Genomic DNA, 22243 nt, shown 5'->3' on the forward strand with positions numbered 1-22243 from the left:
CGAGCTTCACCGCACTCTGACAAGTGGGAAAGAAACCAGTCTTCACCATGAGCAAATCCAGGCCTGGAGGACTCAGGGGAGACCCACTGGCCACACCACAGCTTCCCATTGCAGTCAACTGGGAGCTGGAAGCCAGAGGCACTTGTTCCTCCTGTGCTGTTGAACCTAAATTTAATTTCCACATGCATTTGCATTTATATTGAATTTTATGTTTCTACATAAAATTGGGTTACCAGGCACTGGGTTACCCAGGGCCCGTGGAGAAGTCAGGTCCGATCTTCTAGCTGCACATCCCGTAAGGGGTACACAGAGAGCTACAGTCCATTTGAGTAAAGAGCTATGGCTCAGATCCTGCTCAGATTCCCCCCACGGGCCAACCCAGAGAAGCTGCTGCGTCCCTGAACTCCAGGTTCCTCCTCACCCGCACAATGAGGAGCCCTTGAGTGTTTCCTTCTTTTCCTTCTCTCTCCTTTGAGTCCCCTTCACCCAAACTAAGGCCTTGCTTGAGGCCCTATCCCACAACCACAAATAGTCAGAGACCACATGCTCTGCAGGTGGCACTCCAACAGGACAGCACCAGACAAATCCATGAGCAGAAACATGTAAAAAAAAGAAATGGCAATGTACTGCTTTAGAGAACGTAGTAGCAGGATGGTCACTGCAAGAGGAGTGGAGGAAGGACAGTTTGGAGGGTCTGGGGAAGAGGATCCCTTTTGTGACTTCTCCCTCCTGCCCAAAGAGCTCGCCTTTCTAGGTGTGAGAGTCTGAGCAACTCAACTCATTTCAACATTTTTAGCCAACCAGAAATCCAGGCTACACTGGTGGGGCCACGAAGGAGACCCTGCCCCTCTAGACACGAAGCATCAAGAAAGGCAGAACCACTGCTGCGCACTGGTCTGCCCCAGAAACAGACTAAATGTAATCCTAAGGAAACAGCTGACACCAAACTGGCTGAACCCTTTACAAAATGTTAGTCACAGGTGAGCCAAGTCCAAGGAACTGGCAGAGACAGAAGAAGCCTAAAGAGATGTGACAACTAAGTACATGGCACGACCCTGGCCTGGATCCTGCAGCGGAGAGCAAAAAACAGCTATAAAGAACACAATTGCTAACTTGGGAGAAATTTGCATAGGGGCAGCATATTAAGTAACAGTGTCACATCAATGTGAAATCTCCTGAATGTGACAAATTATATTGTGGGCTGGAGAAGAGAATGTCCTTGCTCTTAGCAAAAACATAATGAAGTACTTAAGGGTAAAAGGCAGATGTCTGCAAATTATTCTCAAACAATAAAGGGGAAAAAGTGTGCATGCCTGTGGGTATACGCATGTGTGTGTGTGGAAGCATACACAGAAGACACGATGTACACGTGGCAAACTGTTTCAAGCAGCGTCTGTGAGTGAGGAAGGCATCAGAGTTGCTTGTACTATCCCTGCAATTCTTCTGGAAGTCTGTATGTATTAGAAAAACAAACCACAACAAAATAAAGCTGATACAATTTCTTCTAGGAACAACATCATGCACAGGCAGGGCTTGTCAAGCCTTCCACGTCCCAGATGTCGTGCATGAGTCTGGGCTCCAAAGCTGGGGGAGGGCATGGCGAACACCCTGAACCCTGGTCTCTCTCATGGAGTGATGCCAGGCTGAGTCTGTGTGCTTGGGGGTCCCCAGCACTCAGCCCAGGTAGAAGTCACATAACTACCGGGCTCACAGTGCCTGGAGGATGACTTTCACCTACAGCCCCTCTGCTACTCCTCCTCCTGTTACAGCATCTGATGCACAAAGCATCAAGGACCCCAGCAAGCCAGGGGGGACTTTCTGACTTAGGTTCTACTGTTCATCAAATTATTAAAATTAAAAAAATTTTCAAGTAATTTTAGAATGTTATTCTACAAAAAGGGCTGGATGTGCCCCTCTACCAAACACAGGAAACTCCATTTTTTTCTGGAAGACTGTAGGTTGAGTCTAAGCCCTCCAGAAAAAGGGTTGCTAAGGGTTTAAAACTGCTGACAGAGTGAAAACCAAAGGTTGGGGAGGGTTTCAAAGACAAGGGACACCAGCACCAACATACAGCCTCCTGGACTATGGTTGTAGCAAAAGGAGCCTCAAGATGTGAGAATGTGGCTTTGATCTGCCCCTCAGGTCTTGGCTCTGGCCTGCAGCCCAGGGAAGGAAGTAGAGGAAGGGAACTGCAGTCCCAGAAAGCAGAGGGAAGGGACTGGGGACAGGACAGGACGGCCAAACCTTGGCATGCTCCAGCCCCGACACAAGTCAAGGGGAGGCCAGATTTGGAACTAGGGTCTACAGACGGGCCCAGGAAGGCTGGGGCTGCTCAGTAACACAGGGTTCTGTATACACAGCGAAACAGACTTGTGGCACCCCTCCTCCCAATGAAGCATTTGTTTCCCTTGAGAGGGAGAATGTTCCAGGGAAAGAGAATGTGCATGGAGGCCTTGGCAATCCCAGAGTAACAACCAGAAATCTTCAGAGACAGACAAGGGCCACATGGCCTGCCCAGCATTTGCCTTCTAGTAGCTTTATCAAGACAGGGAAGGACAGCATAACTCTTACACTCAGAGACCCTTCTGCAATCTCTTCTTGTTTCCCAACTTTAGACCTAGAAATGGGTCTTTTCACACATCACAGAACCTCACAGGCTGGACCACAAATGACAGTCCCAAAGCCCCCACAGAGAGTTGGCTCCTTCATCCCAGGAGCTCCTTCAGCTTCCTTTTGAGCGGATTCTCCCTCGCCTGTGTCTAAGTGTGCACCCAGCCCTCGTAACTACGCTGGCACGGCCTGGCCAGTATCAGGAATAAGGGCTGGGCTTGATTCCTAACACTGTGAAAAAAACAGAAAAGGAGCAGCTGGTCCTTCACCCTTTTATCTGAATGTGACTCTCCCAAGCAGCATCCTTGAGTCCTTTTGGCTGCAGGGGCCAGTGGACGGCCAGACAGGCCTCTGACCCACTTTCCTGGCTGGCTTCTCCACCTCTGGGGACACGAAGGAAGATCCCACAGTCAATCTACCAAACAGATTCCTGGTCTGTTTAGTCCCACCAAACCCTTTAAGGGTTTATTCTTATTCTGTCATCTATTTGCTAATGGTTCTTTAGCCTTTATGCTCCCCACCTCAAAGCAGGAAAATGTGTGCTTTCTTTTTCAAAAGCGACCCATCCATCTTCCTCACCTTCTTGCTATACACCACGAAGACGACCTGCCTCAGAGCTAGCTCTGTGGAGGCAGGATGAGGCTGCACCTTCCACCCCACCTGTGTTAGAACAGAGTCCAGTTCTGTGAGCATTGGACATCCTCACAGCACAAGGCTGTCCTCCGCTCCACGGTCCCTTGTGGAGGTCCCCACCAACCCTCTCTTGAATTTCTGACACAGGATGTGTCCTGATTCTTGCAAGGCATAAGGACGTCACTGTGAGGGTGTCTAGATTAAGCTCAGCTCCAGATTCCAGGAACAGCTGCCTGAGGAGCTGAAGGCTACACACATGTTCTGAGTTTATCATTTTTCTCTGGGTCCTTTATTCTTGTGGGAAATTTCCCAAATACCTTGATTTTTACTGCCCAGGTTTCTTTTCCTCCTAACAAAAATTCTCCAAGAGAGTCAAAGGACTTTAATTCATATAACTGCAAAAATGAAATAAAGCCCAGTTGTTCCTCAGTAACCACAGGGGACTGTCCTCCTCACAAGGATACTAAAACCCACGGATGCTGTAGTCCCTTACATAAAGTACATTTGCAGTGCAATATTTGCATATAATACTGCACATTGAATTTGCATGTAATGTACATAAATCCTTATGCCCCCAACATCACTTACTCCCAGGGCCCCTTAAAGGGGGTCTAAAGAAGAACTCAGAGCAAAACCAACTGGGGCTAGAAAAGAGAGAAGGACATCTGTTCACTGATTCCAGCTGTGGCCAAAATGTTTCCCTTGCTTTCTCTGTGTCTGTCTGTCTCTCTATCTCTCTCTGTCTGTCTCTCTATCTCTGTGTCTCTGTCTCTCTCCCTCTCTGTGTCTCTGTCTCTCTCCCTCTCTGTGTCTGTCTCTCCCTCCCTGCGTCCCTCCCTCCTGACCTTTGACCTCCACTGAGACACACACAGGCTCACACTCTATCTCCTTAGTATCTCCTTGTGGGCACACACCCACAGGTGGCATGACGGGCCCGGTCCCTGCCCAGCCACCCCATGGCCCCATCTGCTCAGCATGCTTCAAAACACATACCAGCTTCTGGAACAGGTCGCCCACCCTCTGCTGGTGACTCCACTGTTGCACACGGGGGAAGAGCCCATCGTAGAACTCCTTGTGAATCTCATAGAGTTCAGGCACTTTGAAGAAGATGGTCTCAATCTGCTGGCTGGTCAGCACAGGCTGAGAAGTGGTAGCAGCGGCTTTCAAAGGTTTCATGGGCTAGAAGAGGACACGCGGGGTGGCAGAGGGGAGAGAGCGCATCATTTGTCAGGTGCATGGTATGACAGCAGAACACCATAGTTATGTGACACTTATGCCTATTTTCTGTTTTTGGTCCTAGGACTGAACCTAGGACCTTGGGCAAACTGGGCAAGCAATGTACCAGTGAGGGACACCCCCAGTCTTTATTTTTGAATCTCAGCAAAAAAAAAAAAAAAAGTTAGCAAGTGAGGCTTCCACAAGAATCCCCTGGCCCTTAGGGAGGCTGTATTTGCACAGAGGGGGCCTGTTGAGACCCTCCCACAGGGGCATGGATGACTCCGGCAGGATGGGTGCCCCCAGGTCCCCAGCTGATCTGGGCAGCAGACGGGTCCCCTGGGGGTGAAGGTGCTTCTCAGCCCCCTCCTTCCTCCATCCTCACCAGCAGCAGTGCCTCTAGGTGGCTCAGGTAAGTTTCTTCACTGGCCAGGATTCCAGACAGGACCCATTTTCTCATCTCCAGGCCTTTTTCCAAGTCCAGTTCACTCTGCAGAATGAGACAGACGGAAGTCAACCCTGGGCAGTGAGTAGGATGCTTGCATTAGCGTCTGTGGGGAGGAAGATAGTACATCGACCTTTGGACTAGGCTCTGGAGAGGGTCCCACCTGGGAGTGAAAGGGATGCGAGCAAGGCTTGGCATGTGCTCTGTCAGCCACAGTAGCTGAAGAATCTGGAAAGGCATCTGACAAAGCTGAGGGCCACCCTTGGTCTTGGTTCATTGGGAAGAGGGAACGGGTGCAGAGATGGCTGCAGGGCCGTCCTTCTCCCTCCAAGCATGCCTAGTGCCTCAGACCAGGGAGTGGCCAGCTTAACCCAGTTAGGGAGGGAAAAGATAAAGCTCTGACCTGAGGCCAGTACAGCAGGTAGAAAGCCCAAGAGCAGCCCCAGCAGAGGCTGAATTGAGGGAACATCAGAGCCTGCTGCACAGCCACCCCTCACTACTTTCCTGATGCCTTCCTTGCCTGGATCTTGTTGCTGCTGCCTGATCCTTGGACACAAGGTAGCAACACCTTCCTCTACACCTCCTTCCTGGCCACAAGGGCTAGAGCTGGGGTCCGTTGCCACCTGCCCACATGGAGCCCTGTCTACCAGGTTCAATGTCTTTGTCTCTAACCCTGCTTTCTAGACTTGAATGTGGTTGGCAGGCTTCCTCTTATAAGTGGACTATGACAGAGTGCTCCCTTCTATCAGCATTCCTGCCCAAAAGTCAAAAGAAGCTGTTGCCTTTGCCCCGCAAAGGCAGAACTGACATGTTGCTTGTTACTGACACAAGGGATAGAGCCCATTTGCTGACAGGCCAGGGGCCAATCTCAGTAACAACTGTGCTATGATCTGAACTGTGTCCCCTCACCAGATCCCTACACTGAAGTGCTAAGCTTCAACACTTCTTTTTTTTTTTGTTGTTGTTGTTGTTGTTTTCCTCTGCATGCCCTCAGGGCTTGTGCGGCTGGCTGGAGAGTTGTGGGGATCGAACTAGAGCCACCTGAGGCTGACAGCTTGGTGGAAGCAGCCACTTAAAGAACTGAGCTAGGGGTGCTGGAGAGATGGCTCAGTGGTCTAAAGCACCTACTTGAAACAAGCTTGGCAAAGCACAGGGACCGCGGTTCGATCCCCAGCACCACATGCCAGCCAGACCCGCCCCCTGGTGGGCTGAGCTGGCCACACACACACACAATAAATAAATGTAATAAATAAAAATAAATATTAAAAAAAAAAAAAAAAAAAAAAAAAAACTGAGCTAGGGCCAGGCCCCCAACACTTCTTCTTCTTCTTCTTTTTTTTTTTTTTTTTTTGGTATTTTAGGGAAGAGTCTACAGGGTGTTCAGTTCTCACTACTAGACAGGACTTGTAGTGATCTGCCTGTTTACAGCCTCCCAAGAGCTGGGATTACAGGCACGCGCCACCATGCCCAGTCTCAATTGCTGTCTCAGTGCAGGACCGGCACAGCAGGCCCAGGGATTGAACCCCCGGCCCCTGCGCCTGCTTGCAGGCACTTTAATCTGCTGAGCTATTTGGCTGGCCCAGCACTTCTGAACATTCAAGGCAGAATGAAAGCCAACAGGGTGGCCTCAAGTCAGTATGGCTGCCATTCACCCAAGACAGAGAGATGCAGAGAAGACACACAAAGACCCAGGGAGAAACCCTGTCAAGCCATCAAACAGCCCAGCAAAGAAGCCTCAGAAGACATTAACCCTGCTGACTTTTTTTTAAAAAAATTATTTATTTTTTACATTTATTTAGAGTGTGTGTGTGTGTGTGTGTGTGTGTGTGTGTGTGTGGCCAGCTCAGCCCACCAGGGGGCGGGGCTGGCTGGCATGTGGTGCTGGGGGATTGAACCGCGGTCCCTGTGCTTTGCCAAGCTTGTTCCAAGTAGGTGCCCTAGACCACTGAGCCATCTCACCAGCCCCCCTGCTGACTTCTTGATGTTGGATGTCCAGTGCTGTGACGAAGTATAATTTCTGTCGTTTAAGTCATCCAGCTTGTGGCACTTTGTCATGGCAGCCCTGGCAAACCAACTGAGATGGCAATGCTAAGGCAGAAAACAGCAACAACAAGAGCAAAAAACAACTCTTAGTTGATTTTCTGCCCACCGTCTGCTTTGCTTCTTGGTCATGGGCAATGTCAGGGCTTGGCTATGCCTATGGCACCAACCTATGCCTAGCCATGGGCCAACTGGTTCCACTTATAGTTAGTAGGCCATTCCAGTGTGGGAAGGGGTCTTGCATCCACTGAAGATGACGTAACAGCCCTGCCACTGTTTTGCTGGATTTCTAGCCCAAGAGGAAACCTGAAACAACTCCATCATACAAACCCCCAGTGCATGAAACCTTTCCTTTCCTGACCCATTCAGATTAAGTTACTGATTTGGACAGGACCTTCACCCTAGGAACTGCTTATATCTGGGATATAGGATTCCCTTTGGTGCTTTAGGATGGTCCTAGGCCATGAAGGGTACTATGGAGCTTCCCTGGCTTCTCCCTCCCAGTTGTGAAAGTCATATAGGTCTCTCAAAGCTACCTCTTATGGTGGGGCCCAAATCATCCCCACAGTGACACCCACAGGGGTGAGGAAGAGGTACCAGATGAAGTAATCTCTGGCCTCATCTTGGCTCTGAAGTCTGGAGCCAGGGACCCAGTGCGGGCCCCCGGACCCAATCCGCTAGACTTTTGAATTTCCCTGGCCCTAGGGAAAGAGGACAGTGACACAGACAGTGGGCCAAGCACGAAGGGCCTCGAACAGATGTCAGTGCTGCAGAGCCAGCCTGCCCCCGTGAACCCTGTGGTCTCAGACAGATGCCTTCAAGCCCTGAGCCTCTGCCACTGGATACAGACTGGGTGAGGGGAATCCAATGTCCCCTGGGGGAGTCCCTATGTCCCATCTGGGTCCCTGGGGCTTGGAACACATCTTCACTACCCACTGGGACTATACAAAAAGTCTTCTTGGGTCACTGTTTAATACTGGGAATCTTGTATGTGTGCCTGTATATGAATATATGTGTGACCTATGATCACCCAAGTGTGTTTGTGTGCATGTGTGCAAATACACAGGCTCCACGTACATCTGTGTAGGAGGCAGCTATTACTGTAGGGAAACAATACCCAGGTCTAACCCATGTGGTCCCTATAGTGTTTGAACACACAGTACTCAATTTAGATTCATTTCATAAGCAAAGTGATGACTAGATTTCAAAGACCTGACTAGGTCCTAGTTTTGGCGGCATCTTTTTTTTCTTTCTTTTTTCATTTGTTTATTTGGTACAAGGTCTGGCTATACAGATTGAACTTAGGGTGATCCTCCTGTTTTTAGCCTCCCCAGTGCTGGAATTACAAGCGTGCACCACCACACCCTCACTCTGTGGCCAGCTCAGTGGGCCTGGGGGTGGAGTTGGTGCAGCATGCGGGACTGGGGACCGAATCCTGGTCCCTGTGTTTGCCAAAGCAGGCGCTTAGGCCACTGAGGTACCTCGCCAGCCCTTGGCTGCATCTTTATGAAGCTCTGAGACCACCTTCAGGCCTCCAAGCCCTCTGCTGAAGAAAACTCAGCTGAAATGTCCCCACAGTACAGCAAGGCCACTGCCTAAGGTGCACAGACGGGCAGAGCGGCAGAACTCACGACCCGCACCCCCCAGCCTAGTGTAAATAGGAGGGTCTCTGGAAAGCAGCCTGCAGCTGCCCACGCACATGGCCCTGACCATGTGTCAATGTTGGTCCCATCACACACAAGAGATGCATGGGATGAAACAGATGCATGGGATGCAAGAGATGGAGGGAACAGCAGGTCCCTCAAGCAGCAGTAGCTGCCCACCCACCCACTCTGCCCTGCTTGTGTTCAGAGAACAATCTCACTACTGTGAGCTCCAGGGGGAATGGGGAGGCCCTGGGAGGCCAGGAGGGCAGTGACCCACGATGGCTCCACCCAGCCTAAGATGCTGGTGCCTGCCTGGGTGGGGGTGCTGTGCCTCATTCCACCCACATGGTTTGGAAAGCTGGGAGGAAAAACAGCGCAGGCAGGATGGTGCCAAGTCCAGTTCTTCCTGTTCCAAAGGGTGGGGCCATTCAAGGGAACACTGAGACCAGACCAGGGAAGGTGCTGGGGTGGAGAGAGGACTCAGGGTGAGGGCCCTGCTCCTCAGACCCATAGTCTTCTTTTTTTTTTTTTTTTAAACATCAAACCTATTTTCTCTTTTTTTTTTAAATTTTTATTTATTTATTTTGTGTGTGTGTGGCAAGCTCAGCCCACCAGGGGGCGGGGCTGGCTGGCATGTGGTGCTGGGGGATTGAACCGTGGTCCCTCTGTTTTGCTTAGCTTAGCTTGTTCTAAATAGGTGCTTTAGACCACTGAGCCATCTCACCAGCCCCCCCATAGTCTTCTATTGGGCCCTGAACCGTGCTACTGGCATCAGACAAGGACAGCTTGGAAAGCAGCCAACTCCATGTCAGAACAGAGGGCAGGCAGGGAAACACCAGGAAAGAGAAGGTGAAGGGCAGGGATGGCACCAGAGCTATTTATAATTTTGGCTTCACACATGCCAGTTCTGCTAAAGGACGCCTGAATGTAGTTGGGCCAACAGACAGGGAAGCAGCAGGGGGGCAGAAGCTGGGGGAAAAGGGCAACTGGGAAAAGGCAGCAAGAGAGAAGGAAAGCTCACTGATAACTGAGGTCAGAGCGAAGCTAAAAGAGAACAGGGATCCTGAGAACAAGGTGGGAAAAGCCGGCAGAGGGGTCCAGGTGGCTGAAGCCACCACCTATCAGCCAGCTAGCTGCCAGGCCCACAGGGGAGCCTAAGGCTGGGTACGAGGAGCCCTGTGTACTACTCCCGTAGCCCCCGCACCTCTTGTGGAGACCTCGGACACTCGGGGCATGTTGCCTGTTATATCTGATGTTCTCCCAAAACTTCATCTGCTCATGGGTGGGGCTTCTGGGAAGTCAGATTACAGATTAGTCCACCGATGAGCTCATAGCTAAGTACAATCTGGGGATGCGAAGCCTGCTTGGAGGTGGTGGGTCACGGGGGGCACGGCCTGGAGGGTGGCTCTCCCTCCCACCTCCCTTGATCTCTCTCTGCTTCTTACCACCATGCCACGAGCTATTTCTCCTCTGCTTTGCTACTCTGACTTGGAGTTAGCAAACTAAGGACCGAAAGAAACCTCTACACACTGAGCCCAAACAGACTTTTCCTCCTGTAATAGTGGGTGCTGGGTACTGCATCTCAGTGAGGACAAAGTAATTAAGCGTACAAAACTGTGGCCCTGTGGGGATAGGGTGCTCCCAGTTGGAAGTCTGTAGCTGGCAAGCTGAGCAGCTGGATAAAACTTTTTCTGCTCTTAGCAGGGCTGGGCGTTCATGAGCAGAGAGCAAGATACTGGGCTCCGGCCGGGCCAGCTGCCAGGGGAGCCTATTTTAGTAAACCTCTGAGTGGACCTCCTTCCAGATGGGGAGACCCTCCATATAGAGCAGGCTCCACTCGTGTATACCCTTCTGGAAAACTCACTGTCTGAATCTTCTGGGTATGCCCTGGGCAAAGGGGCACCTGGCCTCAGCGCAACCCCACCTAACCCAGGAGTGATGCTCACAGAGAAGCTCTGCCACTCAGAAGTCTGCTGAGCTTTGACACTGCCAGAGACTTTCCAGACAGGGCCTTGTAATAGGTCCAGAGCCCAAAAGGCTCAAGCTCAGTGGGGGTGGGGCTGGGGTGGGGTGGGGATGAGAAGTGTGTGTTGGGGGAAGAGCCCTAGACTACATGGGCCAAGGCAGGAGACAAATGCGAATGTCCCTTGTTCCTGGTCTCAGAACACCATTTTCTCTGGCAATTATAGGAAGCAACAACCATGGCTTCTACAAATCAAAGATTACAAATGAAGGACAGCTACCGCTACGACTTCAAACACTGGGGAGGGCACCTAACCTCATTGTGGGAACAAAACCACATAACCTTCCTCTCCAAATGCCCTCCTTACCCAGGCGACTCCTGCCACCTGCCCTGGGGTAGGTAAAATGCTGGTGACTAGAGACTCTGGACCTGTCAAACGCAAATGTACAACCTCTGCCAATCACGTAACACGAGGAATGTCTGGTTACAGACTGCTGGGGGGGCTGAGGAAGCAAGGGTTAAGGAAGGGACCAGAATATGAGCCCCTGAACTGGGTGCTAAAAAGTGAGGCCCACGTTCCATCGTCAAGAGCCTGGGGAGGGGGGAGGCCAAGGTGGACACAGCCGGAGAGGACAGACCAATTTCCTGAAGATCCAGGAAGTACAACAAAGACTCGGATTACTGTCCCAAGTTCGGGATTTACCTTCCTTGTTGAGGGCCGTAAGGGTCCTTCTTGGAGTCCAAATTAAACTCTTGAGGCAACAAAGGAATGCTCGCAAAAAAACAAGGCAGATTAGGGAGAGAGTTTTCATAGAGGATTTATGACGGCTTCAAACCTCCTACCTCCAGGATCCTGGACAAGTTACTTTGCCTCTCTGAAGCTGGGTGGTTTTTCATGCATGGAGAGGGGACACAGGACATGGGACAAGCAGCAGCACAGGGTGGCAGCACACGTGTGGCCCAGAACAGGTGTACGGTACACGCTGGCTTCCTCTCCCATTCTGTTTCATAATGAGAATCCCACCTAGCACTGAGATGGTGAGAAATCACAGCAGCACAAATAGGCAGCAGTCATGCAGCTAGGAGTCAGCTCCAGAGAGAAGCACTAGCAGGGAAGACAGCACTTCTTCACAGCAACTGGAAAAAGCACACCCTTCTCTTGTTCAATTTTTTAAGTGGTGCTACGGTGGAACTCAGGGTCTCACGCAGGCTAGGCATGTGCTCTGCCACTGAGTTCCATCTCTGCCTCTCTCATTCTTGTTTGTAAACCCAGGATGAAGCCCGTCTAGAAATACACTAAGTAGAAGGGGAAAGCTATGTGTCTATCAGGAGCCAAAGGGAGACAAGAAAGACTAAAAGGAGCAACTGCTTTGAGGTAGTGACCCAAGCAGGCAGGAACACAAGAGGCCACAGGGAGCTGCCCCTGCCCTTAAGCACTAAGGAACACCTCCACCCCAGCCCCATGCCGGGCACCACTGAGGGCATCATACCACTCTAAGGGCCTCAGTGGTCTCACATGTCTGCCAGAATACACTGCCCAGCGTGAGCTCCTCCTGGGCTAAGGTCCCATGTGAGGGGGGCCAGGCCATGGGGGCCCCACCTGGAGTGTGTGGCAGAGTATCTGTGAAATGTTCCACTACTCATTAGCCACATGACTTTCAGGAAGCCACCCTGGGCCTCATTCCTACCGTGGTAAAGTGGAGGTGACAGCAATGCTAATGCCACAGGATTCTAATGAGGGCTAAGTGAGAACGCATGGGAAAGATCCTGACCAAACAGATGGCGCCATCATCAGGACTTCCTCTAGCAAAAATGACCAAGCAGACTTTCGAGAGAATGAGGTCAGAGGCCCAGACACTGCCTTAGCACAGTACCAAGGCTGGGGCCACCGTGGAGGTCCGCAGATCTGGCATGGACACCCGCAACTTCAAGACCAGAGGGCGCCTGCCTCCTTCAGGATCAGTTTCAGCAGCATCTCATAGGCTCCTTGATCAAGGCATCTGGCAGACTCCTCTTTTACCAGATGCAGGGATGAGGGAGTTTTTAGAAAATGGCCCAACTCTCAAACCAAACACCTGGCAGCTCTACCACCTCCATGCTTGTGCCCGAGCAAACGGCTGCACTTCCAAGAGCCTCTAGAAAGGCAAAAGCAGGCCAGACCCTCCCCAGCTCCCCTTCACACACCTGACCCACAGGGGCAGGTGCATCTCAGGGACTCACAGCTTTGGTGGGCTCCAGGGCTCCTGAGGCCAGGGCATCCCGGCTGCCCCTGCTTTTGCTGCTGAGGTGTGGGGAGGAGGAGGGTGAGTCATCGATATATGGCAGCCCATCCTGGTGCCGGCGCTGCTCTTCAGCCCGGTCTGCAGCGCAGCTATATCCAGGTGGTGTTCCAAACGAGGCATCTGTGTGTAAAGAAGCAGCGTGTTATCAGACAAGAAAGAGTGCCAGGAGCTGTGTGCTTAGGAGCACCCACATTCCACTTGTCCATACAAGCACCCAGGCTAGTACTGTCTCTGTGTCACAGGGCCATCAGACGGGGTGACACCACCCTCACAAAAGATTGGTCAAAGACCTCACAAGGGTGAGGAAAGAATCAATGGACAATACCAGAGTGAGGTACAATTGCTTGCTATCTGGGACGATCTCTCTGGAGATACCTGCTTGTGGGGATCTGATGAAGACCAGGGTCACTGGTACGGATTGTTGGGAAATGCAGTAGGAGGCCTCTCTGATCCTTGGGTCTCCTGTCCTGGCTACTACTTGCAATCTGAACAAAGCTTCTTGCTGGGTCCTCCTGTGGATATGTACACAAAAACACAGACTCTGGCCTGGCCTTTGTGGTCAGTGGCTGCATGTGGACATCCATGATATACTATGGATCAGTACAGCACACAGTATAGTGCCACCCACAAGAACTGGGCAGCCCTGTGCTTCTCAGCCCTGGCCACCTGCTAGTGTCTCCTAAGAAGCTCTTAGACGCCCCAAGGGCCAGGATGTTCCTAGAGCTTTGGATTCAGTGAGTCTGTTCTGGGCCAAGCTGCACTGTGTTTATGAAGCTCTCCAGATGATGGTGATGCTCAGCCTGGGGCTAGGGACCCAAGAGGTGTGAGAGCCTGGGAGAGGCAGAAACACGCAACAAAGCAGGGATGGCGGCCATGCACAAGTGCCTGTTAGCAGTGGCAGGTCTTAGCCTCGACCACGGCTGGTATGCTGGCCTGAGTGCAATGACTCCCCTGCAGCCTGCGAGTCCCAGCCCACAGAACCACAGCCGCAGCCCATCCTCAGCTGACTCTGAGCCTACCTCTCAGCCAGTCTCCCAAGCTCTCACACCACCTCTGCCCCAATCAAAGTAACCCACAAGAACAGAGGGGGGGGGGGCTTATTCTACAAGGGCTTCCCTGCCCTTTGGGACTGTCCAGTTACATTCTTCCCAAAGACACCTGAAGACAATGACCCTTCCAGGCTCAACGACAAAGCCGGAGCACCCACTTCCAAGCCCTCGGCCACCTGTAGGTCCCCACACACCATTTTCAGTCAGAGTTTTCTGCTCCAGCGGAACCCTCACTGCAGACCCATCAGTGCACGAGGGCCCAGGCAATGCCCAGCTGTTCATGCTGATCCCTTCTTTGCTCTTTCCAAAAGGGCACCTCTGTGGCCCTCAGGACTTCCGAGCACTCACCCCAAACAGCATACTTCATTCTGACCATGTAAGTGGCCCTGCCTGAAGGTTACCACCACAGGTGGCCTTGGCAGTCATTCGTGAATTTATAACTATCACCCAGCATCCAGGTCATGTAAGCATGGGGCCACCCTCTGGCTTCTGGAACAGCTGACCCAATAATCCTGACAGGGAATTCTCCATGGGCAGCTGAGAAGAAACTGCATGGCTGGAGCGACCGCAGGCTAAGTGCTGCCTCCAGCTGTGGGCACCAAAGGGAGGTCAATGTCCCAGCTTCCATGTATACCTCTGCCTCTCCCACGTTCTCAGACCTCTGTGTCACAGCAGGATTCATCGCTTTCTAAAAAAGGTCCCCAGCCCTGGCTACATGTCAGTATTATATAGGGTAGCTCAGGAAATAAACACAGCTGAGCCCAATGCACACCTTCCAATCCGAGACTCTGGGTGCCACTAGTGGCTCTGGACCACCACTGGCACTGGGCTTCTGGCTGTAGGGACTTCCCAGGATTCTAGCCAATGTCCAGGGCAGGACCCCCTGGGCCTCCTGATGAGCATTCGTCAAAGCACTGACTTGCAGGGTGCTCCAAGTGTCTGCACACTGCTGCTGACCACAGGCCCGGCAAGCTCTGCCTCTGTGTGACCACAGGAGGACCCCACCAAGGTGAGTGGTGTGTTCCGAATTGCAAGTAGTAGTCAGGGTAGGGACACAACAAGAACAGAATGAGCTTCTACCAAGTCCCCCCAAAACAGTTCAAAGAACCTTGTCTCCTTAACCACAGGACATCAGGGAGCTCAGCATACCAGGGTCACAAGCCTGATTCTTTATTTATTTATTTAGATACAGGGTCTCTCACTACACAGCTTAGACTTGTAGTGATCCTCTTGTCTCAGCCTCCCCAGCACTGGGATTACAGGCGCGCACCACCACGCCTGGTTTCAGTGGCTGGCACAGGGTGCCTAAGGTTCCAGGGCTGGCATGGCATGCAGTCCAGGGATCAAACCTGGTTCCGTGTGCTTATCAAGCAGGTACTTAGCCCACCAAGCTACCTCCCCAGCCCACAATCCTGATTCTTGATGCTCTGCTCTGGTAGCTTTTGTATTCTGGCAGGACAGTGTAAGATCAGAAACAAATTCTGCCTCTTCAGCCCAAGATTTCACAAAAACTAAGTTAGCTTTCTCTGAGCAACCCTAGGGAAAGCTGTGGAGTTCAAACATGTGAAAATGCTCAAAAATCTGTTAACATAGAACCCTAACCCTATACCTAACCCTCCAAGGTGGGCTTAACTTTAGTTTCTATTTCAGGGAATCACAGATTTAAAAAAAAAAGCAAAACAAAAACCACCACCAAACCACAGCTGCCTTCCTGTTCTCTCCCAATCCATAGCACATCCTTACTCATCACAGGCAGCTTCTTCCACAGGCAGCCCAGGCCTCGGGAGTAGATCTCAGCTATCAGGTGAGGACTCCAGATGGCTTCCTTAACCTAAGACTCGTCCTGTGGGTATGGCAAGTGGGTGGCTTTCAGAGGCATGTGAGCAATTTCTCAGATGGGAGGCTCTGGTCCTCCCCGGCTGCCAGTTCTCTGTGTGAGACAGGGCCGGCCACTGAAGCTGTCTATGTCTCAGTTTCCTGATGTCACAATCAGGTGTGTGAGGCCTAGGGAAGTAGCTCAGTGGCAGAGCCCTTGCCCAGCATGTACAAAGCCCTAGACTCAGGTATGGGAAGTTGATAAGCGATAAAGACCCACGAAGCTCTAACACATCTCTGTTACCATCGGAGAAGAACCTGGCGCTGCCCTCACCTCCAACCTGGCTAGGCTCTTCCATTAGCTTCCTCAGCTGGCGCTCCCTTTCCTGCTCTTGTCTCTTGGTGTTTGGCTTTTTTTTTTTGGTGGTACCAGGGATCAAACTCAGGCCCTTGCGCTTGCCAGGCAAGCACTTATTCTACTGAGCTATATCTCCCCAGCCCCAAGGCATTTGGTTTTATTTATTTGTTTATTTTAGTACCGGGTCTCACTACGTAGATCAGACTCATAGTGATCCTCCTGTTTTCAGCCTCCCAAGTGCTGGGATTACAGGGTCGCACCATCATGCTCCGTCTCAGTTGCCATCTCAGCACGCCCTGGGGGTATCGAACCCTGGTCCCAGTGCCTGCCCAAGCAGGTGCTTTAGTCCACTGAACTTTGGCTTTTAAATTAGCTTAGAATCATGAAATAAATATTCTAAGAACCTTGAAACAGTTTTAGTTTTACTTTTTTTCTGATAGCTCCACCCCCCCACCCACCAGGACCGGGGACTGAATCCAGGACTTTTGCACTGAGCTATATACCCCTCAACTTGCTAAACTGTTAAGCTGCCCAGGCCACGCTGGAAACTGCAATCCTCCTGCCTCAGGTTCCTGGCGCTGGGTTACAGGGAAGCACTACCACACTCAGCTGCCGATGAGGACTCAGAGAAGCCCACATGAGCCTCCTATCTGCACGCCCTGACTGCCTTGCCACCGATGACTACGCTGACTCAGGGCCCAGGGTCAAATCAACAACTGTTCGTAATCAGCTCCAGAAGAACTTTGGCCACACTCCAGGTTGCGGGGCTCCCTTGGAGAGTCCATGGCTGTAAAACAATGTGCTGCCTGAACATTCTGGGCTAAAACCTGATAGGAGAATGAAGTACGCAGCAAGTGTCGAGTGGGCCCGCCAACCGGTGTGGGCACTTCACCTCCACCCTGAGACCAAAGGGGCCGCATTTCAAAGCCAGACTGTACAGCCATTACGAGGATCCCATGCAACTAAAAACCAGCTGTGTTTCTACAGTGCCCAGGTCGCAAATGAGTATCAGAACCATCCCTTATCTGCAGAGGCCTGTTCAGGCCTGCTGTGCTCCATCGGAGGGCTTCTACCCACTGCCCCAGCCCACCCAGATGCCTCTAACCCACACAGGCTGGCTGTCCTTTTACTTCCCTGGCCCATCCAGTACAAATGTGATGGAGTACAGAGGAGTGGAGAAAAAGCCCTCCAACGTCCCTGTTCCGACCAGTACACGGACTGCTTTCTCGCTCTGCTTGTAAACTATATGAAGTGATCCCCAAACTGTGGTCTCAAACTATACAAAGGTCCCCTTCTCTTGAGCACAGCCATACTATTAAACCATTCTATTTAGGGATTTGGAAAGCTTCAAACTCCCAAGGTCTGCCCCACTAGAATAAACACTCAGTGGAAAAAATCTCTCTGGGCAGGACTGAGGAACCAGTGGTCACAGCAGCTACATCTTCTACTCAAAACTGAACCTCAGCTTGCAAAGCAGCAGGCTTTCAGTGAGGGGGAGGGTCTATGGAGATGAGGTCCCATCAGCTGAACACCAACCCACTCAGGACAGGAAGGAGACAGGGCTGGTCAAAGCCCAAGGCACTACAATTGGGGCACTAGGGCCAGCCAAGGGTTTAGCAGGTCTCCTCCCTCCCGGTCAGCTAGCTTAGCAGCCACAGTCCCAGAGCTCTGCAGATCTTGTCTCTGAGGCAAACGGGAGTGTGGGGTAGATAAGACCTGCTGAACCCCCATTGGTGCTCAGCTCACACCTTCAATCTCAAGAACCAAACACAGAATCACCACTGGATCCAGCAGCTCCACTCCTATGTATACAACCTAAAGACCCGAGAGCAGGGGCCAGAAGAGGCATAAGCACCTACCTGGCAAGCACAAGGACCCGAGTTTGATCGCTGTCCCCATATGCCGTGGGTCTTGGCCCCGGATGCGGGTGCCCCCCACAACTAGGAGTGGTGGCACACATCCGTAATCCCAGCACTTGGGAGGTTCAGCCAGGAAGATCTCTGCGAGTTCGAGACCAGCCTGGGGGCTACAAAAGGGAGCACAAGGCCAGCCCGAACTGCATAGTGAGATGAGAGCAGGGACTTGAAGAGGCACTCAAGCTCACAACAACACTATTCACAATAGTTATAATGCGGATGCAACTCAATATATATACAAAGGGTGGCATGTGCATACAATGGAAAAGTTTTGGCTTTAAAAAAGAAAAGCAGAGGGCCAGGGAGATGGCTCAGTGGAATAAGCGCTTGCCTGGCAAGTGCAGGGGGCTGAGTTCAATCCCTGGTTCTGCCAGAAAAACAAAATAAAACAAAAAACACAGAGCTGGACATGGTGGCATAAGCCTTATAATTCTAGTTATTTGAAAGGGCTGAGACAAGGAAGGTGTAAGTTTAAGACCAGTCTGGGTTACTAGGTGAGATTCTGTCTCAAAATTTTAAAAAAAATTTGAAAAGGGTTGGGGATGTTTAGTGGTACAGAGCTTGTCTCAGCACGTGCAAGGCCGTCGGTTCAACCTCTAGTATCCAAAGAGGGGAGGGGAATTCTGACACACGCTACACCACAGACGAGCCTTGAGGCCATTGTTCATTTTTACCAAATACTGTATGATTCCACTCACATAAGGTACCTATAGCAGTCAAAATAGAAAAAGAAAATTGAAGGAGGGACTCCTGGGCAGGGTCGCAGAGCTGAGCAGCCACGCAGAGGCTCTCCAGGACGGGCACTCCGCAGGTGCCGGCTGCTTTCACGCACAGCCACTCTCATCCTCTGGAGGGCAGGTATCAATGCTCCCAGACAGGCTTAGGAAGCCGTGGCCAGGACACAGCGCTCTAGGTCCCACCGAACAGCAAAGAGGATCCACACCCAGAGCCAGCTCTGGACACCTTGCTGATTCTCAGCTTAGAGACCGCTTCCCAGAAGTCTGTGTACTAAGAACAATCTACTCTTAAGGGAGAGGGCTGGCCATCTGAGCCTAGCTCCTCTATTCTGTAGCAGTACCTTGTTACAGTCAGGGGATATCTGTAGCACTTCTAGGTATGTCTTGTGAGTCTACATGCTGCTGAACGAACACACACACACACACACACACACACACACACACACACACACACAGTGAATCTACACAACCACTTTAGTGGGTATGAACTTCTAGACTGTCATTTATCAGACACGGAAACTCAGGGCAAGGAGCTGGTGGAGCTTGAGTGCATTTAAGTCTGTCTGCATGACTGCTGTAATTAAGAATCCTAAAATACATATAAAGCAACAACTGGGTGTGCCAGCACTCTCCTGTAATCTCAGCACTAGGAAGGCTGGGGCAGGAGGAACACAGTAAATTCAAGGCTATTCCTGGGCTGTTCTGTGAGTTCAAGGCCAGCCTGGAATATTTGTCTCAACAAACTTACTCATTTTTTTAAAAAAATTAAATAAATTCTGAAGTTAGACTGAGGTGATGGTTGTGTAACTATGTGAACCCCGTGAATATCCTAAGACTGGGAGTACCCTTCCATTGATTAGGAGAGACGCAACATGGAAATAAAAATTTACCTTCCTTCTGGGAAGGTAAACGTAAACAGCATGGCTGGAGTCGACAGACAGTGGTCAGGGAGTGTGTGAGCACAAGCAGGTGGTGGGTGTGAAAGCCTCTAAGATAGTAAGACCTGCAGGCCAATGCCTTTATTAGGCCTGGGGACTTAGCAAGCAGCTTGCTTGCTTACTTGCTTTTAATGTATTTAGTACAGGGTCTACAGGGTCTCACTATACAGATTGGGCTTGTAGCGATCTTCCTGTTTTCAGCCTCCCAAGCACTGGGATTACAGGCACGCGCCACCACACCCAGTCTCAGTTACCATCTCGTGTGCCATGGGGGCGGGGCTGGCATGGCAAGCGGGGGATCCAACCATGGTCACTGCACTTGCCTAAGCAGGTGCTTTAGTCCGCTGAGCTATCTGGCCAGCCCTGCAAGCAGGTTTCCAATAGGAGTTTGAAATGCGGAGTTTAAAGAAAGCAGACCCAAGCCCAGGAGGTCACAGCAGGACAGAGAGGCAGTCCCCATGGCATATCTGCACAGTCCATGCGAGGGTGTAGGTCAGGGTTGGGTGAGTGCAGCTCAGTGGGGTGTATCTGGCTGCCCCATGATCACCCAGGGAAGTGGTCACCAGCAGGCCGATGTATAAGCAGATATCTGGATGGGCCACACTGAGGAACTGGGTGGAGGTAAAGAACTGGAAATTGAGGGTGACGAAGCCCTGTGCCCGAGATAAGACAGTCCAAGTTACATCAAAAATGGACACCAAGAGCCAGAGATATAGCTCCGCAGCACAGTGTCTGCCTAGCAAGCATAAGGTCCTGAGTTCGATTTCTGGCTCTAAGAAAACAAGGATGTTGAAGCAATGTAAAATTACAGTTATCCACAGTGACCCGGCACTCAGTTACTCTGCCAACACAATTCTTTTTTTTTTTTTTTTTGCGGAACCGGGGATTGAACTCAGACCCTTGCACTTGCCAGGGAAGTGCTTATTCCACTGAGCCATCTGCCTGGCCCCCCCGACACAATTCTGAAGAGAAAATATTTGTAAAAATTTGTGCTGATAAGTCATATGATCCAGCAAGTCCTCATCTAGCTATATAACCCAAAGAATCAAAAACAGGTGTTTGAACAAAACCTACACTGGAACGTTTGCAGCAGCACTGCTGGTAATAGCTAAGGAGTTAGGAGTACGGCTCAGTGGTAGAGCACTTGTCTTGTATGCACAAGGCCCCGGGTTCATGCCTCAGCACCACAAAAATACACATCAATAAATGAGCAGATTTACACATATCCCTACAATGGACTACGGCTCAGCTGAAAAGGGAAAAAAATTCTGACACAGGCTATAGCATAGAGGACACAAGTATTATATATATATTTTTTAATTTGGTACAGGGTCTCACTGCACAGCTCGGACTCACAGTGATCCTATCTCAGCCTCCCCAGCTCTGGGATTACAGGAAAAGCCACCATGCCCGATTACAGTGGCTGGCACAGCACACCTGGGGTTCCAGGGCCTACATGGCACATGGTACTGCGGATCACACCTGGATCCTTGTGCTTGCAGGCACTTGGACAGCTGAGCTATCTACCCAGCTGGCTCTACTGAATATTATATTATTGAAAGAAGCTGGTCAGAGGGAGTCACACATTGCATGACTCTACAGTTTATATGAAATGTCCAGAATAGGTAAATTCAGAGATGTAAGTTAGTGACTACTACTTGATGGGTATGAGGTTTTGCTTTTGAGGTGGTAACGAATTTTGGAACTAAATAGGGAAAGTGGTAACTGTGTAACATTCTGGGTATATGCAAAGCTACTGAACTGCTCACTTTAAAAATGACTCATTCTCACCAACATACCTCCCAGACCTACAGAAATTGTTCCTAAAATTTATCTGGAACCAAAAAAGACCTAGAATAGCAAAGGCAATCCTGGTCAACAAAGACAAAGCAGGAGGCATTACAATTCCTCACTTGAAATTATACTACAAAGCTACTGTAATAAAATCAGCATGGTATTGGCAACAAAATAGACCTGAGGATCAATGGAATAGACTAGTAGATGCAGAGGCCTCTAGGAACACACTCAGCCACCTGATCTTTGACAAAGGGGCCAAATATACTTACTGGAAGAAAGATAGTCTCTTTAACAAATGGTGTTGGAAAATTTGGATCTCTATATGCCGAAGACTAAAACTTGACCCAGGTCTATCACCATGCACTAAACTAAAGTCAAAATGGATTAAAGAACTAAACATTAAAACAGAAACACTGAATCTCCTAGAAGAGAAAGTAGGAGGATCTCTTGAAGACATAGGGGTAGGCAAAGAGTTCATGAACAGAAATCAAATCGCACGGGAAATACTTGAAAGAATTAACAACTGGGATCACCTCTTACTGAGAAGTTTTTTTCACATCAAAAGAAATTATCAACAAAGTGAAAAGACAACCCACAAACTTTGAAAAAATCTTAACTAATAAGCACTCAGACAAAGGTCTGCTCTCTAGAATTTATAAAGAACTAAAGAACACTAGGGCCCCTAAATTTAAAGATTCAATCTAGAAATGGGCATCTGAGATGAACACACACTTCTCAGAGGAAGAAATTAAAGAAGCGAATAAATATATGAAAAAATGCTCCACATCACTAGCCATCC

At 50.5% G+C, this 22243-nt stretch overlaps 1 protein-coding gene across 1 annotated transcript in view; it reads right to left on the reverse strand.

Annotated features, from left to right (window-relative positions):
* Bcr (BCR, RhoGEF and GTPase activating protein) overlaps positions 1 to 22243 on the reverse strand; it is a 162826-nt gene that overhangs the window by 53182 nt on the left and 87401 nt on the right. Inside the window, exons 2-4 of the mRNA XM_004636328.2 lie at positions 12773 to 12954; positions 4844 to 4948; positions 4237 to 4422 (exon numbers count right to left, since the gene is read on the reverse strand). Of these exons, the coding sequence (XP_004636385.1) occupies positions 4237 to 4422; positions 4844 to 4948; positions 12773 to 12954 (473 nt within the window). The remainder of the gene's footprint in view (positions 1 to 4236; positions 4423 to 4843; positions 4949 to 12772; positions 12955 to 22243) is intronic.

The sequence above is a fragment of the Octodon degus genome, unplaced genomic scaffold, assembly GCF_000260255.1.
Source record: "Octodon degus isolate 3935 unplaced genomic scaffold, OctDeg1.0 scaffold00079, whole genome shotgun sequence".
NCBI lineage: Eukaryota > Metazoa > Chordata > Mammalia > Rodentia > Octodontidae > Octodon > Octodon degus.